The sequence below is a fragment of the Polypterus senegalus genome, chromosome 13, assembly GCF_016835505.1.
Source record: "Polypterus senegalus isolate Bchr_013 chromosome 13, ASM1683550v1, whole genome shotgun sequence".
NCBI classification, from domain to species: domain Eukaryota; kingdom Metazoa; phylum Chordata; class Cladistia; order Polypteriformes; family Polypteridae; genus Polypterus; species Polypterus senegalus.
Window position 1 is genome coordinate 99521583 of NC_053166.1, and position 21351 is coordinate 99542933.

The 21351-nt window shown below is 39.6% G+C and overlaps 1 protein-coding gene across 3 annotated transcripts in view; it reads right to left on the bottom strand.

Annotated features, from left to right (window-relative positions):
* Positions 1 to 21351, bottom strand: part of uba1 (ubiquitin-like modifier activating enzyme 1) — a 332406-nt gene that overhangs the window by 146825 nt on the left and 164230 nt on the right. For all 3 annotated transcript variants that reach the window (XM_039774152.1, XM_039774151.1, XM_039774150.1), the window contains exon 7: positions 13426 to 13516. In XM_039774152.1, coding sequence (XP_039630086.1) covers positions 13426 to 13516 — 91 coding nt within the window. The remainder of the gene's footprint in view (positions 1 to 13425; positions 13517 to 21351) is intronic.

The window sequence follows — 21351 nt, forward strand, 5'->3', positions numbered from 1 at the left end:
TGAGTAGCTCTGCAGGGATTCCATCAATGCCAGGTGCTTTGTTGTTTGGCAACTACCTCAGCATCCAATCCACTTCACTTTGCAATGAGTCTGGTTCTGCTTTCTCTTGACCCCCAAGCTCCTCAGGACAGTCAGTGCTAGTGTTAATTTATAATTCCACTGTGTAATTTTTCCATCTTTGCTCATTGTCCTGTTCATCGCTAATTTTATTCTCATCATGGTCTTTGATGGTTGGATTGGCATGCAAAGTGAAGTTTTTCACTTGTTTGATCATAGTGAATAGTTCCCTGGTGGCTCTATGGCAAATGATAGGCTTCTTCGAGGTTTGTGCATCGAGCATTTAAGAAGTGTTTCTAGTGTTTCCTGGCTTCTCTTTGGAAAATGGCATTGAATTGCCTGACTTCATTCAACCTGCCCTTAGCATTTGCCTCTCTCCTCTTAGCGATTTCGAGTGTGGTTGCAGTTAACCAGTTCCCACAATATACTGGCTTCTTGTATGGTACATGCTCACTGTTTCAGTGATGGTTCCTTTCATCTCTGCCTATATTTTTTTCTGGGCCCAGTCCTTCCTGCCTAAGCTGGTTGAACCTGTTACTCACTTCGGTTGCATACCACACAGCAATCTTACTAACATCAAACTTGCTCTGCATGTCCGGATGCTTGATTTTGCATAATCTGACCCTGACTTCAGTTACACGGATTTGGTGATCAGATCCAGTCTGCGCCTTGAAACTGTTTTTACAGAAAAAAAAATATCAATCCCTTCCATTTTTGATGGCAGATGTTGTAGTTGATCTGGTTATGATGCTGCCTATTTGGGGATGTCAAAGTATAGAGCTGCTGCTTCGGTTGGATGAAGTTGGTGACTCTAAGCTTGTTCTCTTGGCAGAACTGCACAAGGTGGTCCCCTAGCTTCATTCCTCACCCCTAGGCCGTACCTACAAACCCTTCCTGCATCCTCTCCTTCTCCCACTTTGGCATTGCAGTCTCCCATAATGTAGATGATGCCCTTTCTTGGGGTTCTATCGAGTGAACTTTGGACCTGGGCATAGAAGTCCTGTGTCCTGCTCTAATGGGTCTGCTATTGATGCATAGACTTGAATGATGGTCAGATTCAGAGGTTTCCCTCTGATATGGATGAACATGACCCCATCATTGATGTACTGGGGGCTCTGTATGCACCTTGCTATCCTTTGGTTGGCCACAATGGCAACTCTCTTCTTTCTGTCTCACTTCCTGAATAATAAATGGTGTAGTTGTCTGAGCTGAAGCCCTCAGATCCAATCCAGTGCAGTTCACCGATTCCAACTAGGTCCACACTTGTTCTTTAAATTTTCTGTTTGATAATGTCCAACTTTCCAATGTGCATCCCTCTCATATTCCATGCTCCAATCTATATATATAATTCACTAAGGTAAGACGACCCATGGAAAGCACGCCGGAAGGGGCGTGGATTCACTAAGCCGCCGACAAGTGAGACACCTATGGCGCACGCAGGAAGGAGCCACGCCCACCAACTCCAAGACCATTGGATACGACGACTCCCAGAGCCACGGCCACCAACTCGGACGCGACGACACAGAAAAAATGGCGTCATTTATATTCGTCTGTCGCAGAGGCAACATGCAGCTCCGACCCACGCTGACTGTTCATAGAGGCAGATTTCTCGCGGAATTGAACCGCCATATGCAGCGTGTAAAACGGTTTGCGAGGGTATCCCATGGGATCCTTAAAACATTCCTTTACAACTGAGGTTAGAACACAATGAAGTAAGCAGTCTTTAAAAAAACGAGTTTTCTGTTATGACGCACGACCGCGTGACCATAGCAAACTGTTTTACACGCTACATACAGCAATTCGCATCCGCGACAAACATGCGTCTTCTTAGATGCTCCTGCACTTTGTACACACACCCCTCCCACCTCGCTACTACCGTGGTCGGGTGTCTTGGTGGATTATATATAGAAAGGCAGCCAAAACCGCACAGAGCAAAGAAAAGTCTACGTGAGTCACAGGTGCATCTGAACTGTACAAAGACAGGACGATTGTGTGTTGGTTCGTTCCGTGCATTGGTTAAAACCCAATGAAGAAAGCAGTCTTTAAAAACCAATAAGCCCTGTGCCTCTGTTTCATTACCATCTCACCTGCTTCACCAATGCAGGCCCCGCAACAGGGCAGCCAACCGGGTAACCAAAGTCTTTGGGTTCGGGGATGGTGGGGGGTGAGTATGGTTACAAAGCTGAAACTTAAAGGAATTGACGGAAGGGCACCACCAGGTGTGAAGCCTTTCGCTTCATTTAACTCAACACAGGAAACCTCACCCGGCCCGGACAGGGAGAGGATTGACAGATTGATAGCTCTTTCTCGATTCTGTGGGTGGTGGTGCATGGCAGTTCTTAGTTGGTGGAGAATTTGGCTGGTTATTTCCGAAAATGAACGAGACTCCCGCCTGCCAAATAGTTACACGACCCAACAGCAGTCGGCGTCCAAATTCTGAGCATTAACACGTCTGTGATGCACTTGTATGTCTGGTACTGCACGCGCGCTACACTGAATGGATCAACGTGTGTCTACCCGGCGCAGGGAGCCATGCGTAAGCCGTTGAACCCCATTCGTGATGGAGACCGTGGCTTCCTATTGTTCCCCATGAACGAGAAATTCCCAGTACGTGCGGGTCATACGCGCGCACTGATTACATCCCTACCCTTTGTAAACCCTTTCTTTTAAATAGTCAATGTTTTAGTATATTTTACCCTTCCTGATTTCCTCGGTTTTTGATTATTCATAACACAATTGTTTCTGATCTTCTGATCAAGAGTAAATAAATGACACTATTTTTAAATAATCATTCGATTTACTGAAGGATGACAGAAGAAATTCACCAACACCTATAAAGACCAGTTTTAAACAGCAAGTCCCATCTTAACATAACACCTGATGCCACCTTTAGCAACAACCACCCCAATCAAATGTATCTTGTTAACAGGCATCACTGTGGAAAAAATGAAACCCACACTCCTCGAAAGAATCACTTTTGTCTTGCCACAAGATCAAAATGGGGTTCAAGTCGGGACATAAACTAGGCCACTCCAAACCCCCACCTCCCTCAAGCCATTTGGAGGTGGACTTGCTCTTGTGCTTCAAACCATGCCCTGCTGCGTAATTTTTTTGATTTGATATACTTTGTTAATCCGCAAGAAGAAATTCTCTTTTTGCATAACCCTTGGGCATTGAAGCACAGAAGCAGCCATTGTACAGCAGCCCTGGAGCAATTTTCAATTAAAGGCCTTGCTCAGTGGCCTAACAATGTAGGGTCTTCTTCTGGGATTTGAATTTGTAACCTTCCAGATTCCAGCACCAATCATTTGCCAAAGAGCCGCCACTCCACCTTAAGTTTCAGATTACAGACCGATGACTAGACATTCTATTTCAATACCTTCTGGTAGGGAGCTGAATTCAGGGCTCCCTCAAAATTCTCAAGTCTGTGGTAAAAGCTATCTGTGCTGGCTGTGACATTGCACAAGTTTCTTTAAAAAAAAAAACACACTCAAGCTCCAAGCAGGGGCACATGCATGCGATAGTGTTTACGGATGCTGATGAGGTAATTGTCGGAACCCACATTCACATGCAGCTCAGCCAAATTCCACATTAGCACTCTGCAGTTTTGTATCTAAGATGCCTGCGCCTGGTGAAGTATAAAAAAATACCCGAGTAGCAAGATCCACAGAGACAGGATTGGCGTGATAATGTGGAGGGGCAAGCGTCCAGGAAGAGGTTGCAAGAGCAAGCAGTCAAAGCACATGGACCAGAGTCGTTCCCAGTGTAGGAAGCAGGAAAATTGAAGGAGAAAGAAGCAGGGTTCGTGGGGTTCCTTGCTGAAGGCCATGAGAGGGTGGTGGGAACTGAGCTTGCCATTATCAAAGACCAAGAGTGTTTTTGAAAGATACAGATCCATACAACACCTTACACTGTTCCATTCCATTTGAACAAGTGTGATGCTGAAGCGTGCTGATGGTGGACTAAAGTCTTCACACATTATACATTTCGTACAACATGGAAAAAGTTTCTGCTCAAAATTTCTTGCATTTCCTTTCGTCCTACATTTACCCAGATCTTTGTAGGAACAGAACACACATGAAATGCATGTATTCCAAATAACGATATACTGTATTAATTTACCCTATAAAACTCCAGAAACCTCAAATGTATACATGGAGTCTTGCCTTGAGCTGAAAGAGTTGAGCTCTGTCAAGGTGATGAATGGGCCAGCAGGCAGCTTGTGCTGATCGACACATTTAAAAAACAAAAGATGCTGATGGAGAGGTGCAATGGGATTTAAGGTTTACAAGTTTTTTCATTGGCTTCAGGAATTCAAGTGTTAATGACATTATTAATATATAGGATTTAATATGGAGTTGGTCCACCCTTTGCAGCCATAACAGCTTCAACTCTTCTGGGAAAGCATTCCACAAGCTGTAGGAGTGTGTTGATGAGAATTTTTGAACATTATTCCAGGAGAGCATTTGTTGGATGAAATAACCTGGGTCACAGCCTCCACTCTAATTCAACCCAAAGGTGTTCTATTGGGTTGAGGTCAGGACTCTGTGCAGGATGTTCAATTTTATCCACACCAAGATCCCTCATCCATCTGATCAGTCTGGAAAGAAAATCTGCTGCGTTTGTAATTTAGCAACTGCGGAATGGATGATGTCACCCGCTATCTCCATGTCAGCCCGAGGAAGGATGTAAACAATGAAGTGTCCTAACTCTCTGGACAAGTAGTAGAGATGCAGACTTACGGCCAACTGTTCGATGTCCCTGCAGCAAGTGGAGATTTTAATTTTTACATGTCCAGAGTTGCACCACCTTGTATTCACATAGAGAGCGAGCCCTCCTCCTTTCCGCTTCCTGCAGGTACTTGCGTCTCTGTCCGCTCTAATTGTGCTAAACCCGGGTAGCTCCACGTTGGCATCTGTGATGTTAGTTGTTAGCCGCGTTTCACAAAAACCCAACAAACTGCATTCTCTGTTGGTCCTGACATTTTTCACCAGCGCAGCCAGTTTGTCAATCTTATTTGGTAATGAGTTCACATTTCCCAGGATCACAGAAGGCACCAAAGGCTTGTAGCGTCACTTTCTCGTTAGCCGCTTGGCTTTTATCTTAGTGCCGGCTCTGCTGCCACGATACGACCTTTTTACCTCTTTGGATAAATAGGGAACCACACCGGCACAAGCCTTTGTTCTCAGTGCTTTAAGTTGACTACCTGAATAGACGAGCCTCGGCGTGTAAACTAGACTAGCCTGCAAGCATCAGCTTTTACCTCTGTGTGCAGCGCGCAGTTGGCTTGGTGATTTACTGAATTTCATCAATGGTGTCAGTTGCACCTTGTACATAGAATTCATTGTTGCAGTAGTTTTTTGTAAAAGTTTTTACAGTTCATTGGCAGTGAGTAAAATGATCAGTGTTGCAGTAATTGTGATACTCTTTACATGGGGAAAAAAAAATGTTCCATTAAAATTTTACATTTTTTCTTTGTGAATTGTGTCGTTTACGTAAAAAGTGCAGCAAAAAAGTATTTGGCATCCAAGGGTGCAATAACCACCAAGTATGTGGCGGTTTAAGGGTTAATATAACTACAATTGTTATGTCCCAAACATTATTGTGCCCTAAAATGGGGAGGTGTTAGGGAGATGGGAGACAGTGCATTAACACTAGAATTACCAGAGCCACGAAAAAACTCGTAATTCCGTCCCACCTTAAATTGCTTCTTAAATCCCTTCACACCTCTCCGCCAGCATCCTTTGTCCTCTAAATGTGCTGATAAAGAGAAGCTAGGAGCAGCCGGCTATTCCATCCCCCCACCAATTTAGAACGTGCACAAACTTCTCTCAGCTCATGCCTTGATTGAGCATCTGGGAGTGAGTGAAAATAATACATCGTTATTTGGAACACACGCATTTCATGTCTGTTCCGTTTCTACAGTAATCTGTGTCAACACATTGTTAAAACAGAAACGTTTTTTATATTCTAGTAGTAGATGACAAAATGTAGGCATAAACTATATAATGTATGAAGCGTATGAAGCCTGAACTCCAAATAACAAAAACATTTTAACAAAAGGTTCAAATATAACACAATTGCACTTTTATTCAAAAATATAACTGCAGAAACAAAAAGCCGCCTTAACATGCGGCATTGACAGCCGTTTATTATAACTTCCTCCGTGGTGCAATAGAATCAGTTCTCGCCTTGGAATCAAAAGGTCACGAGTTCCATCCTGGACCACTCCGTTTTGAGAAGTAAACTGCTCTTAGTCTTACTATTTTAGAATAAAAGCATACATTTGATTTCAGTCTGTAACAGCCAGTGCAATTTATGATCCTTGTAAAGGTTAGCTTTTTTTTTTAATTCACTTTTCATTTTCTCAGTCGCATTCAGAATCCATCCATACAACCCCATCTGACACGGCTGTTTTCACTAAAGCTATAGCTCTGCAGTGTACCACGATGCATACTAAAGCAAAAAACCAAAACCAGGTTCTGACACACAAACGCTGGCGAAGCTGCCTTCTTTGTATCTCACCGTCACTTGATTTTCTTTTTATTCAGTTTTATTGAGTGTTCCTGCCAGTCCCCGCATGTTGCTGTATGCTGTTTCTTTTGTACTCCAGGACATGCAGAGGAAAGAATGGTAAAGAGCAGTAACTTCGGCGCTATATGCAATAATCAGACACTCCCCATCTGCCCGTGTCGCTCAAACACAGGAACATATGTTGGTGTAAAAGTATAACAAAAGTGCACTTTTATTCAAGTGCACTTTTTCCATCGCCTTTTCCTGTAAGAAGCAATGTACAGTACACACTTCTCTCTATGCTGTGGTTTCTATTACACACCTGAAAGAAAGAGACAATATATGTGAAAATATCATCGCACTAATGCAATATTATTTGAAAATGAACAGCGTCAGATCGGTGTGAATTTATGCAGGAACTGGAAATTCTCTGATGCGGACCTTCCCCCAGGGAAGAAAGTACAGTGTCAGGTGCTCATTCAGTGTAATAGGAACCATAGCACAGAGAGGTGTGTACACTGCAACAAGTACACGTGTTGTAAATGTAGGAAGGACGGTCCTTGGGTGTATGGGAACTGTTAATATTTGAATGTGATGATTTTATATAGCACGAAATGAAAATCAGCACTTCTTAGCATTGCACCATGCAACCTGTCGTATCAATCGCCTACTGTAACTTGCTGTCTTTTTTCTTCGGTTATACAGGTAGTCTTGAATAAAAGTGCACTTGGTTTGTTTGCGAAATGAAGTGTCTGCGTGCACTTTTCGTGGCATTACACGTGTATTTTTTGGGCATGCCCGTTTGAGCATGCTCAAACACAGCAACATAAGTTGGTGTATAAGTATAACAAAACAACGGGCAGATGGGGAGTGTCTGATGATTGCATATAGCGCCGAACTTACTGCTCTTTACCATTCGCTCCTCTGCATGCCCTGGAATACAAAAGAAACAGAATACAGACGCGCTATAGTTCTGCGTTGTACCACGATGCATACTAACGCACCCCCCCAAAGGGTTCTGACACACAAACGTTGGCGAAGCTGCCTTCGATCTCACCGTCACTTGATTTTCTTTTTATTCAGTTTTATTGAGTGTTCCTGCCAGTCCCCGCATGTTGATTTATGCTGTTTCTTTTGTACTCCAGGACATGCAGAGGAGAGAATGGTAAAGAGCAGTAACTTCGGCGCTATATGCAATCATCAGACACTGAATAAAACTGAATAAAAAGAAAATCAAGTGACGGTGAGATACGAAGAAGGGGTTGCGTTAGTATGCATCGTGGTACACTGCAGAGCTATAGCGCGTCTTTAGTGAAAACAGCCGTGTCAGATGGGTTGAATGGATTGATTCTGAACGCGACTGAGAGAATGAAAAGTGAATAAAAAAATAAAAAGCTAACCTTTACAAGGATCATAAATTGCACCGGCTGTTACAGACTGAAATCAAATGTATACTTTTATTCTAAAATAGTAAGACTACGAGCAGTTTACTTCTCAAAACGGAGTGGTCCAGGAAGGAACTCGCGACCTTTTGATTCCAAGACGAGAAATGATTCTATTGCACCACGGAGGAAGTTATAATAAACGGCTGTCAATGTCGCATGTTAAGGCGGCTTTATGTTTCTGCAGTTATATTTTTGAATAAAAGCGCAATTGTTGTGTTATATTTGTACCTTTTTCTTTGATATTTGGACTTCAGGCTTCATACATTATATAGTTTATGCCTACATTTTGTCATCTACTACTAGAATATAAAAAACGTTTCTGTTTTAACAATGTGTTTACACAGATTACTGTAGAAACGGAACAGACATGAAATGCATGTGTTCCAAATAACAATCCATTATTTCTACTCTAAAACTCCACTTCACTCCCAGATACTCAATCAAGGCATGAGCTGGAAGAAGTTCGTGCACATTCTAAATTGGTGGGGGGATGGAATAGCCAGCTGCTCCTAGCTTCTTTTTATCAGCACATTTAGAGGACAAAGGACGCTGGTGGAGAGGTGTGAAGGGATTTAAAAACCGATTTAAGGTGGGACGGAGTTACGAGTTTTTTCGTAGGCTCTGGTAATTCTAGTGTTAAAAAGTTCTGTAAGAGACTCAACACTGTTGGACCCCTGAGCAAGGCGTCCATAACCTGCAATTGCTCCGTAATGGTTATGACGTTAATCTGAGGTGTCACCCATTGCACAGCTGCACTTGGATCTAGGGGTGTGCGATATTGGGGGGAAAAAATCTTCATATTTTCTGGGACTTTGACGATAACGACAATTACAAGATAATGTAATGTATTATTTCAAATTATATTTTTGTCATCTATAGCTTTACTTATCAGGTCTTTTTGTATTTTTAAACGTTATAATAAATAAGACCAATTTAACCTAAACTGCATTTCATACAGGAACCCCAAAACAAGGTAGCCTCTTCCAGTTATTAATCCGTAGTGCACTGACAACGTTGGCCCCGCTGTCTGTTGTCATGCAAACTGTGCGGTCTTCTCGCAGTGACCATGATGCCAGGACATTTTTCAGACCTTGCGCAATGATGTCGCCAGTGTGATCTTGTGGGAAGTAGGATGTTTGCAAATAGAAGCTTTGCAGTTGCCAGTTTTTGACAATGAAATGCACCATCAGGGAGAGGTATGCTTCGGATGTTCGGCTTGACTATAAATCGGTTGTTGTGGCAAAATGTGAAACCTTTTTGCAGTTTATGCATCAGAGTCTGGCAACACGAATCATACAACTTAGGCAGAGCTTTTTGACTGAAATATTTTTGGCCAGGCAGTGTGTACCTTGAGTCTAAAGTATTGAAAAGTTGTTTAAAACTCTCTCTCTCAACCACTTGAATTGGCACAATATCTTTTGCAATGCAATTAGTGACAGCGTTAGTTATGTCATGCCATCTGTGGCTTTTCTTGTCGTAAGGTACTTTTTTTCAGAACGAGTCCGCTAAAGTTTGCCGAAAGTGTTTTTGTGCTTGTACATTGGTTACTTTAGACTTGTGCTAGAAAGTTGACTGCTTAAGCTTTTCGTATTCTTTGTGGTGGTTAGTTTGCAAATGGTGAAACAAGTTAGTTATCGAGCTGTCTTTAACGGCAACCGATTTACCACATAGTTTACAGATTGCCGTCTTTTGAGCAACATCAATCTTTTCAAAACTAAACCCCTGCCACGCGAGTGAGAATGAACCACGTCTGGCAATTAAATCTGACGACGTAGATGGCGAGGCTGTGTTATCATCTGCCGCTGTTTGTTCACTCATTTTGAGACAGCGAGCGACGCTAACTTGCGGCTTGCTGGACGTGCACGTCTACGCAACTCGCTTTGCGCAAACGCAGTGGTCTATACTGTTGCATTACTGCATGAACTATGTTTCTTTTTTTGCAAAACGAGTTACATACTCGATAATTTAATCTCGCACATCGTTAAAACAGTAATTAATACATAATCGTAAACGATGTATATCGCACACGCCTACTTGGATCTCAATCCGGGTGGTTCGCCGTATGGTGGGTGCAGCAACGTGCTTGCTCCTAACCTCCTCCTATTACCACAATGTATGCAAAAGTCTGCAATGTGAACTTTAATCATGTCAGAAATATTTGGTTGGTAATTTTAAACTATGAAGCAGAAGGGTAAATCAAGGAAAAATGTGTCTTTGTTACACACGTTATGGAGGGCACTGTACATTATTTTAAATAGATAAGACAGATATTGAGAGAAGGTCTGGTTTTCACTTCTGACACTGCAGAAGATGCGTTTTTCAGGAAGGTATAGTTATTATATGGTATTGTATTTGAAAACAATAAAGGCGGTGAAGGAATCTTTATTTTTACTTATTCAACACAATAATATTCTACATTGGTTGGTAGAATTTCATATCCTACCCCAACCCTCTCATCAACTGCTCCCAGTCAGTCTAGACATGCATTGTATGTTATCCTTGTGGTGTTTAAACACTAACATTAAAAGTACTTTTTTGGTAAAAATGTAGTTGATGTTTGCAACTTTATTGTGCTGCGATTTCTTCTCACAATGTAGTTACTTTACTAGATGTATATTTCCTGAAAGAACAATGCCTGGCGATTATATGGCAATCTATTACTTGTGCTTTTAGTAAAGCATGTAGTTATTTATTTGAACACAGTAAAAATAAAGAAATCCATATACTTACATTTTGTTATGTTTAATCCACCTGTCATTTTTGTTTATATTGCAAATGATCACAGCAAACAGACAGAAGCTAGTTTCTTCATTTATAAACAACCATTGACACTTTATACACCCTGTTCTACTTTTTATTTTAATTGCGTTAAAATGGCGATTTTTGTGAGTCTTAGCTTCTCCCTAATCCAATAAGGACTTGTGGCATGTCCTGCGTTCATGATTCTCTCATTAGGGTACCAGGGAAGTCTGTCACAAAATAAGAGTACTGCAGTTTAAAAACAAAGGTTAAGATGTATGCATGAAGTGAGAAGAAAAAAAAAAACTAATTTACATTAATCTAAAATTTCATTGTTTAATTCCCAAAATCCAGAGTTGCGTTGTATGGGAAGGCAGATCTCTAGGTTACTCTATATGTGCTTATGCCCAAACTGGTGGACAGAAATTCAGTGAAGGGTAATGTGGTCACGTTGAATAGTTGGCTAGAAACAAGGAAGAAGTGAAGATTTAACTATTTAATCATACAGGGTAATTAACAGGCATGTTCAATCACATTATGTCTTTTTTTTTTTTTTTTGCACAATGAAAAAGCAGGAAAAATGAGTGGTAAAAAGGTAGTACATTTTAAAAAAAATGTTATAATAAAATATTTTAGCAATAGCAACAGTAAGGTCATATTTCTAGAGTACATAAATCATTACTGAATAATGCAATAATTATAACTTCCCAAAATTCATTTTTTCCTCATATTAATGAAGACCCACAAAGTATCTTTTAGCAGAGTGACTGTTATCAAGGTGCTTTTGTATTCCTACTACCAGCTCCCACCCCCTACTGAAATACATAGAAGCATAAAACATAACTAAAAACCAGTTTAAAGGAGCTGTTGATAGTTCTTATGTTTTCTAAACAGTTACCTCTTTCAGTTCCTCTAGAAGTCAAATTACTTCTTGTGGTTCATTTGGAGTATACAGAACTTTAAATTTTGCTAACACATTCTTCTGTTTTCAACATAGAAAAATTCACATTGATCACCAATATACTAACTTTGCTAAATAGCGCTATTTGCCTGGCACGCAACAAATGTCAGCGCTATTCTTTTGTTTATGCTATTACTGCATCACTGACATAACTTTGCCAAGTAGTGGTCTTCAAAGAAACATCAATATAAGGACGAAAATATGCTTTCATATGGTCAAAACTTTACAGAGTATTTGACAATCTTTAATCATTGCTGTGCATTTAAGTCTTTCTGAGATATTCTTGCAGTGTGTACTCTAGACATTGCCTTCAATATCTATAAAGCCATCATGTATGTCTGCTCCTCAGTTGCTCTATATTATGTGGTGTGGTCTTATTCTTTGTTGTTCTTTATTCATTAAATCACCTCCTGCGATTTGCTTGATCCTTAGCATGGGTCGCTGGTCTTTATCTCTCTGCCATTATGGCAGTTACCACTTCATTTTACAATCAGTTTGGTATTATCACTAGAATCCCTACAGCCTACGAAAAAAAATTCTCTTTGGTTACAGCATTTTCTTTCATCCTACACTTACCCATATCTGAGTAGACATGGAACACAAATGAAATGCATGTATTCCAAATAACAATATACTGTATTATTTACCCTATACAAGTTCAAGAACCTCACATGCAGATAAAGAGCCTTGGCTTGAGCTTGGAGAAGTTTTTGCCCGAGTTGAGCTCTGTCAAGGTGGGGGATGGGACAGCAGGCTGCTTGCGCTGATCGACACATTTACAAAAAAAAAAAAAAAAAAGACACTGATGGAGAGGTGCGAAGGGGTTTAAGGTGGGCTGAGATTACAAGTTTTTTTCATAGGCTTCAGGGATTCTAGTGTTAACACACAACCACAGGTCACCTTGCTTGCCCATTATTCATGTGTAACAAAGTTCAGTGTTAGATGATCAATAAACACAGTACTAACACTTGATTATAAATTCTGAACACATTTATACAGTCAATAGGAATGGTTGTGGAGACCATGGAGACCTTTACAACAAACCTTTCTGACTATCAGGTTACTGCAACGTAAAATTTTAAAAATTTTCAGAACATATCAGGCCATATTCAGGATAGCTAGCAATGATTGGTGTGAAGATTTTTTGCTACTTTGAGACAAGGGCGCATTTTTATTCGGGCTTTACGTCAATATATTGCTATTTGTTTCTTTTTGATGCGATTACGCATTTTACTTTCTAATGAATATCGCTTTGCGTTAAACTACTAATACCTTATCTGCATATCGTGGTAAAGAAATACAAGGGACCTATTCTGGGTAGACCAACTTATTTCTCACGGTTTTAGATGGATGAGGAGGAACGCCTCCAATACTGAGCAGCACTGGAAGGAGTAACATGCTGTAATTAAGTGACAGTGAGGGGAAAAGTGCTTTAGCCTCATCTTGGGGATGCCTATTTGGTCTGCTCTAGAGTATACTAGTGAGTGCTCTGGTAGGCTGTGCAAACACAATTCAAAGTTAGTATGTTTCTTAAGTTTATGGTGTGCAAAAACAGATAAACCAACAACAAATCTAGAGAGTTACACTCTTCCCATGATAAAACAGATTTACAACTTGTATTACCTAGAAAATGAATACACAATACGTAGAGTGTAATAGTTTCAAATGTCAAAAATCTTTAACACTTTCGTTAAATTACAATACTAATACCTTTGTAATCATGGAAATCATAGCAGTCAGAGGCTGCTCTCCATTTGTATCAATCACAGTCATTTCTTCTCCAAAATCACAGAACAGCTGGCTGTAAAATAAAACACAATAAACCAATTTTGAAGGAACCAAAATTACAGAAACAAGAATTAGAACAATGTTCAGATGACTAACACATTAGAACGCTATATTAAAGAGAAAGCGGTTAAAGTGGTTAGACATACTTATGTTTTTGACTACATTAACAGTTCCTAAACTAGAACAGAATGAACAAATACTGTTCTTGAAAATCTATTGAAGGTGAAGATTGTCATTGCAACTAATCTCAGGACTGGTCTAAATTAAACATTAAGCGTCACCACTGTTTATTTGGACTCTGTTTAAAATAACTTTAGATTTTAATCTTCTAAAAATATTGTAACAAATTTTTCAAAGTGTTGATACTAGTGAATATGTTCACGTCCAAGATTAACTACTAGGGATGATCGATTAATTGATTTCATATCAAAACTGTGATTAGTTTTCAAATCTGTGATTTAAAATATAGGTTATGCAGAGTGTCTGACCAATATGGCTGTTATATCGAATGTTGATACTTGAAAGTAATTCAATGAAAGGAGGAAGAAAAAAAGGGGGGGGGGGGGGGGCAAATCCTGACATTCAATTGTAAAAGAATAGTTGTTTAATTTTACCAGCACTAAATTTAGGCATTGGGCAAAGCAGCAGTGTTTTGCAGATCTGTTTTTGCATTTCACTTCCACGACTATCCTTTTTATAATTATGAATGGTTAGCTTGTTTATTTCATTAGCAAAACTTGCAGCTAGACCCCTTTTTATTTTTCTTCCCCCCCGCAAGGCTCTTTGATCCATAAGTCAGACAAATTGCTATGGGTGGACCTCAGGGCACCAAGCCATCCAAAAAGGCCACTAGAGCAATCCATTAATACTTTTTTAATGTGGAAAAAATACATTTGTATAAAATGAACACACCATACTTACTTGAAGATCCAAAAAGAAACAAAAAGGTCTTTTTTTGGGCTGAAAAGTGCCCTTCTAGCGAGTATCATCACATATACTCAATACGGTTAATCGGCATGGACAGTAGCTCCGCATTACTTTGGTAGACCGTTCCGCATACATCCAAAGTCACCAATGTGGACCATTAATGCATACAAAGCAAAGCACATTAATTTCAAAACATTACCTCTGCTTTTTAATTACATGAGGACATTATTACATGACTAATTACATTATTTCATTGGAAGATCCTCATATTGCCAACAGAATTCTGTTATCAAACGGTATGAGCAAAGGCGCCAAACAGTGTCATGCTAAATAACATGCACCAAGTTCGTAGATGATGTGGGAATTGACAATCCTAACCAAGTTGTACCAAAGGTGCTCCATATACAGGGCAAGATTTTACTTTGACCTCTTTCTGTGCTAGCTGGATGTGGGCGCATGCTGTGTGCAGCCACTTTATCACTTTTGCCTTATAAATACAGTAAGTGCTTGTCTGGCTTGGTGATGCACTATTTTGATGTGAAGTGTAGTAATGCAGTCTGTAGCATTCGATTAACATTCTAAGGACTGCAATGTGTTTAACAACTGATTTTATTATTTTATCGGCTAAAAGCTGTTCTTTGGTTAACTCTGTCGAGTGTTGTTTGAGCAAGATGTCTGCTCTGATGATGTGAGTTTGTCTGCTGCTCAAAGTTACACTGATCTCTCGTTACAATCAGTGCAAAAAGATTCACTATATTTGAAATTAAAAATTCATATTGACTAGTGCCTGCCCACAGAAATGCAAAGACCTGCCTTAAGGTTTAGTTTGTCCAAGAGTTCAGTCACAAGTATACTGGGAAATTTCTCTGAACACTTCTCTAGTGATATAAAATTATAATTTTACATCTGAATAGACTGAAGAACAAGCAGACAAACTGTACGACCCTGACTTGATACAATGACAATCGTGTGTTTCTGAGTGAGTCCAAAAATGCTGACTGGCTTTCATCTGAAAGCTGTGATAATATATCCTGTCAATGACCACTGTGCAGTGGGCACTTCCAAAGTAACAAAGCAAGTTCGCCTTTGATCTGCCTGCTGTTTAATTCGTTCACTATTCTCTCACTGTCACGGTCTTACTAAATGACTGGCCATTACTTGCCTTGACCCTTGTCAGGTCAGCAAGCCACAAAATCAGCCACGAAAAGGAGCCTAAATTCTTACAAGGCAGATGCACTGGGGTGAGGGATAAGATTGTGCTTTCATACCAAGCATGCTGTGAGGTTTACACTTAAGCATCAAGCGGTCAGTAGCAGACTGAAAACAAGGTGGTGGTACTGATACTTCCCTTTTATAGGGTACAGATGTTTGGAATTTTGGTTGCTCTTTTTTTTTCTCTTAAAAAAAAAAAGGTAGCGTTTGTTCTTGCTCTAGCCACCTCTGCAGCCTTACCCGTTATAGTAAAGCATAAAAAAGGCAAGTACAAATGTACATGTTACGCCCAGCATCATTAACCTAAGTTTGAAAATATTAGAATATTTACTTATTCAAACCTTATTTTTCTGGCTAATTTGAAAGCCCTAGTACACAATATTAATTTTGTGATGCTGAGCAAACTTTCTCACAAATTCTTATGCATCTCAGCCACGAGGTCACCGTCACAGAGACTATTTAGTGCTGGGGTAACTTACTCATGTCTGAAGCCAGCAAACATTGACATGCTGGTATTCTTGAAAAAATTCTGTGAAGACCATAGTGAGCGCGGAGAAGGTGTAGAAATTTCAGGGAAGAAAGTATAAGTAAGGCTTCTGTTTGGAATAATTCTTTATTAAAAATAAAAAAGCTCAAAGGGTAAATGCTGGTTTCTGCAAATAAAGGTTTTATTTGAATGTGCAATATTTACATATTTTATGGTAACATTTACATTTTATTTCTATTATATCTAGTGATCATCTTCTTGATAATTAATTCTGTGGTTTGCCAATTTATAAGATAAATTCTGGGAATCAGGAAATATTGTATTTATTACAGATTAAGCAGTATTTAGATGTTGCTCCTGAGACAAGTTCCAGCTTTGGTGATAACTGACCCCGTGACCCTGTAGTTAGGATATAGCAGGTTGGATAATGGATGGATAGATGTTCTTTGTTTGATTGTTATATGTTCTGTGCCAATTAAAATGTAATAAACACATCATCCTTGCATTAGAATATAAAACAGTTAATATTTTGATGGTATCTCATGATAATGCTCAATTATGTTTTAAATCATTACACAGTGAATCTTGACCAGATGCTTCATTTTTTAAAAATATCACAAATCAAATCCCAATCACAGAAAAATCAGAATTGGATATTTCCCCTAAATAGTTCAGCTCTATTAACTACCACTTTATAAAAGCACATCTTAAAAATAACCTATTTGGTAAAATGAAAAGAAAAAAAAAAATTACAGTCTTTAACCCCTCTCACTACTGAGTTTGGTGTAGTGAAGGAGCATGTTTGCAGCAATGATCCTTTGAGTTAAGCTGTTTGAAGCATATGCATTCTTGAAACACTAAAGTGTACAGTGGATATGGATATATACAATTGGAGGACCAAGAACAATTTTAAGTAAACTTTCATGATTGTTCTAAATGATGCTTAAATTGCCCCACACAAACAAAACAAAGCATAATACCTATAAGTGGTGCAAAGTTTGGAGACACAGTTAGAACATCAGAACAATCTAGATGAGAACAGTTCATATCGCCCATCAAAGCTCACCCTTCCTATCCAATTAATTCTTCCAAAATAACAGCAAGTCTCAATTTGAAGGTCCATAAACTCCTGTCTACCATACTACTTGGTAGCTTATTTCATGTGTCTATGGTTCTCCTTGTGAAGAAAAAACTTCCAATGTTTACATGAACTTTACCTTTAACAAGTTTCCAACTGTTCCCCAGGGTTCATGAAGAATTAACTTTAAAATAACAGTCTTGATCCCACCCCAATAAGTCAGATTAAGGCATCACCCTGTTTCAAACCTCACAGTTGAAGTGCTTTTATTGGTAATGTGTTTATAAGGAAATATTGGTAATGAAATACCATGATTTGAAATGCACACATTTCATGTGTGTTCCGTGTCTGCAACAATCAGTGTAAATATAGAATGACAGAGGAAATGCCAGGCAAGAAATGCTGAACACACAGCAAAAACAGAAAATGTTTTCACATGTTACAGTATAATGTTGACTTGAACTGTAGGATGTGTGAAGACTGAAGCACAAATATCCAATAAACACTTTCACAAAAGGTGTAACAAAAAGTATGTTTTTATTCAAGAATAAACCCAAAGAAAAAGAAAACTGCTCAATTGATATGTTGATGGAGCACTTAACACTGCGCTAGGGGAAGGGGGATATAGCAGGCTGCAAAACCACGCATCTACAAAACAAAAGCGGACTATTTGCGCAGTGATAAAGAGCTATAAGCTTCTTCGCATATGTCAGGAAACTTTAAGGAGGTCAGGGACAAAAAAAAAAAAAAATCTAGTCTTAATCTCTCCTTATAACTCATCCTCTGTAGCCATGCTATCAGCCTAGTCACTCTTCCAAGGGACCTTATCTAGCGCTGCTGTGTCATTTTTGTAGCGTAAATACCAAAATTACACAAAGTACTACAGATGATGTCTAACCAGTGCATTTTGAATCTTATGTATAACCTCCATTGACTTGTACTCGTAGATCCGTCCCACCTTAAAACGCTTTGCACCTCTCCTTCAGCGTCTTTTCTCCTTTAAATGAGTTGATAAACAGCAAGCAGTCTGCTACCACATCCCCCACCCGCGCACAGTTTTCTCAGCTCAAGTCTGTTTACCTGCGTGTCAGTTGCTTGGAGTTGTATAGAGTGAGAAGTCAAGCAAAATGACACCTTTAATAAATACTAAATCATTATTTGGAACACACACATTTCATGCGTGTTTCATGTCTACAATGATATACATCAGGGGTGCCCACACTTTTTCGGCTGGCGAGCTACTTTTAAAATGACAAGGTCAAAATTATCTATCTACATTAAAATCTACATTTATATATTTGCTATTCCAAAGAAGGAAAATGTGGAAAGGCACTTTCGAACTGTTCACAAAAACTACGAAACTGACTTCCTTCTGAAAAGCGATCTGATAAAGGAGAGGGAACTGAAATCGTAGTTGAGACGCAATGGAAGGCGTGTGTGCAACTTGACAGCATACACTACAGAGCAGACTGAAAATTGTTTAGACTTTATCTAATGGGAAAAAAAGTAACGATTTGAGCGTTGCCCAATGTAGCAGAGTAAGAGTAGCGTCTCTTCTTCACAAATGTACTCAAGTAAAAGTAAAAAGTATGCACAGAAAAATACAGATGCAGGAATCTGTGCATACACAAACTTCCACGTTCTTCCGCTACATAAATCCTGATCAGCGTGAAAAGTAACGCGCGTGCATGCGCCTGCTGTCCCGCCCCAACTCCTCCCAGAATTACGCCTCTTTGAATATGCAAATCAATATAAATAGCCCTTTAGCTCAGTGTTCTGTGAAAAGACAATGGGAAAAGCACGGGGGAAAATAAGAATTTCAGCAAATACCAAGTGGAGGCAAAGGAAAAACTTACTATTTGTTGGTTTAAACAGTGGTCTAAACAACAAAAGGAAGTTGATCGAGAGACAGTGTCTCGGAGAAACTTGAAAGTTCAAGTTCACAAAGTCGCACAGTGCCCGAAATAAAAAAAGTTGTCAGATATCAGTCAGAAGTCACAGTGAAAAGGCAAGTCATAGCCCACCGTCTGAGTGTCATAAAAGATTATTAGGGTACAGAGAAAAAAAAATAGGCACACAGTGGGGGAAAAAAGCACGAAATGTCAACTTTAATCTCGAACTTTCCACTTCAATCACGTAGTTTATTTTGTCATTTAAGTAGATCATCATAAACTTAATCTTAAAATCACTTAATTTACTAGTTTCTCAAATCCCATTGTAACTAAAGCAGCACGTCAAATGCTTTGCTTTGTTTTTGATCTTCTATGTGCATCTTCCTGGTCGCTATGCTACTTGAAATTGTTCAGCTGGAGCAACTGCTTCTGACTGCCCCAGAGTGTGAGCCACACACTCTTTCTAGGGTTGTCCTCCCAGCTGCCTGCTCCCTTTCACTCGCTCACTCACTGGCAATTTTCGTCTCCTGCTTTCTATATTTCTTCTAACCTTCGACTCAGTCTTTTTCTCTCTGCCCCTTCACACTCATGCATCTGAATGAAGATGACCTTGTCTTGTATCAAAATGGTGCCATCTTTCGCCTTTATGACTGGTGCAGCTGCGTTGGTCTTGTATTTGAGTGAACGTTTCTTGTGGGATGGGCTTCTGTTCTCTTACTCCAATCCAAGTTCACCTCTGTTATAGCTTGTCTTTATTTGAAAACAGCAGTGTCAGACCAGGGCGAGCGTGAACACTACTGAGAGAATTAAACTGAATAAAAAAAAAATGCTAACCTTTACAAGTACAGTGGAACCACGGTTCACGAACGTCTCGGAACACGTACAAATCGGGTTACGACCAAAAAGTTCACCAAACTTTTGCCATCTGTTCACGACCACACACCCAGTATATGAACAAGCCAGTTTCCCTTCTGGTTTGTGTGTGCCGATCATTTCCGCAAGTGTTCAGTCTCTCCCTATACTGTACATTGTTCTTGGTGCATCATGCAGGGACTCTCCCTCAAAACTGTAACCACCTCTCGACCCAGCTTCCTCCTGTGGTATAGCGGGTCAACAGCTCCTGTCAAAAACAGCTCCTGTCAAAAAGGCCAGTTTTAATAAATAACTAAATAAATAAAGCGCGTGCCGCCGAGAGCGAGCACAGGCTCGCGTGCAGCTGAGCAGGGAGCCTAGATGTTTGTCTCAGTGTTATTCGATGATTTTACATTAGTTTACTATTACACTGTGCATTCTATGGTATAACTATCTATTTCTGGGCTTAATATACAGTTTTATATACTTTTATATACAGTTCGTACGGTCTGGTACAGATTAATTGCATTTACATACAATCCTATGGGGGAAAATTACTTTGGTCATAACCCGGAGTTTTGGAACGAATCATGGTGGTGAACCGAGGTTTCACTGTACGAAACATTTACACCGGCTGTTACACACTCAAATCAACTGTATGCTTTTATTGTATAATAGTAACAATAAGAGCAGCTCACTACTCAAAACGTTTATTTTGGGATATGAGAAGGCTCGAACCCGCAATCTTTTGAATAGGAGTCTGCAGTTTTTACCGCTGTACTACCAAATAAGTCACAACAAGCCTCCATACTAACCCAATTTCTTTTTCTTCGGTTATAGTCTTGAATAAAAGCCCATTTGTTCCGTTATACTTGTATCTTTTGTGAAAGTGCTTATTTGATATTTGGACTTCAGTCTTCACACATTATACAAAATTTTGTCATTAGTACTTAAACAGGAAAATTAGTCTTTCAGGTATGTGTTCAACATTTCTTGCATTTCCTCTCATCCTACACTTACATAGATCTTTGTAGACATGGAACACACATTGCATGTGTTCCAAATAATGATATATTTTTTAGCCTATACGGCTCTAGGTACCCGGCTCCCTGATAAGCAAGGCTTCAGATGGGAGAGGTTTTTGCTGTTTCTGCAGTGATGGGAGGATGGGATAGTAGGCTGCTTGGGCTTATTGACACATTTACAAGACAAAATGCTAAATGGAGAGGTGCGAGCAATTTAAGGTGGGCCATATTTACGAGTTTTTTTTTTTTTGTAAGCTTTCGTAATTCTAGTGTTAAGAACAGAATTTACCAGTCATCTCTATCATACAAATTAATCTCAAAAATAAACAAAACTTTAAAAGCTATTCATTGATAAACTTTTTCAAATCTACACTT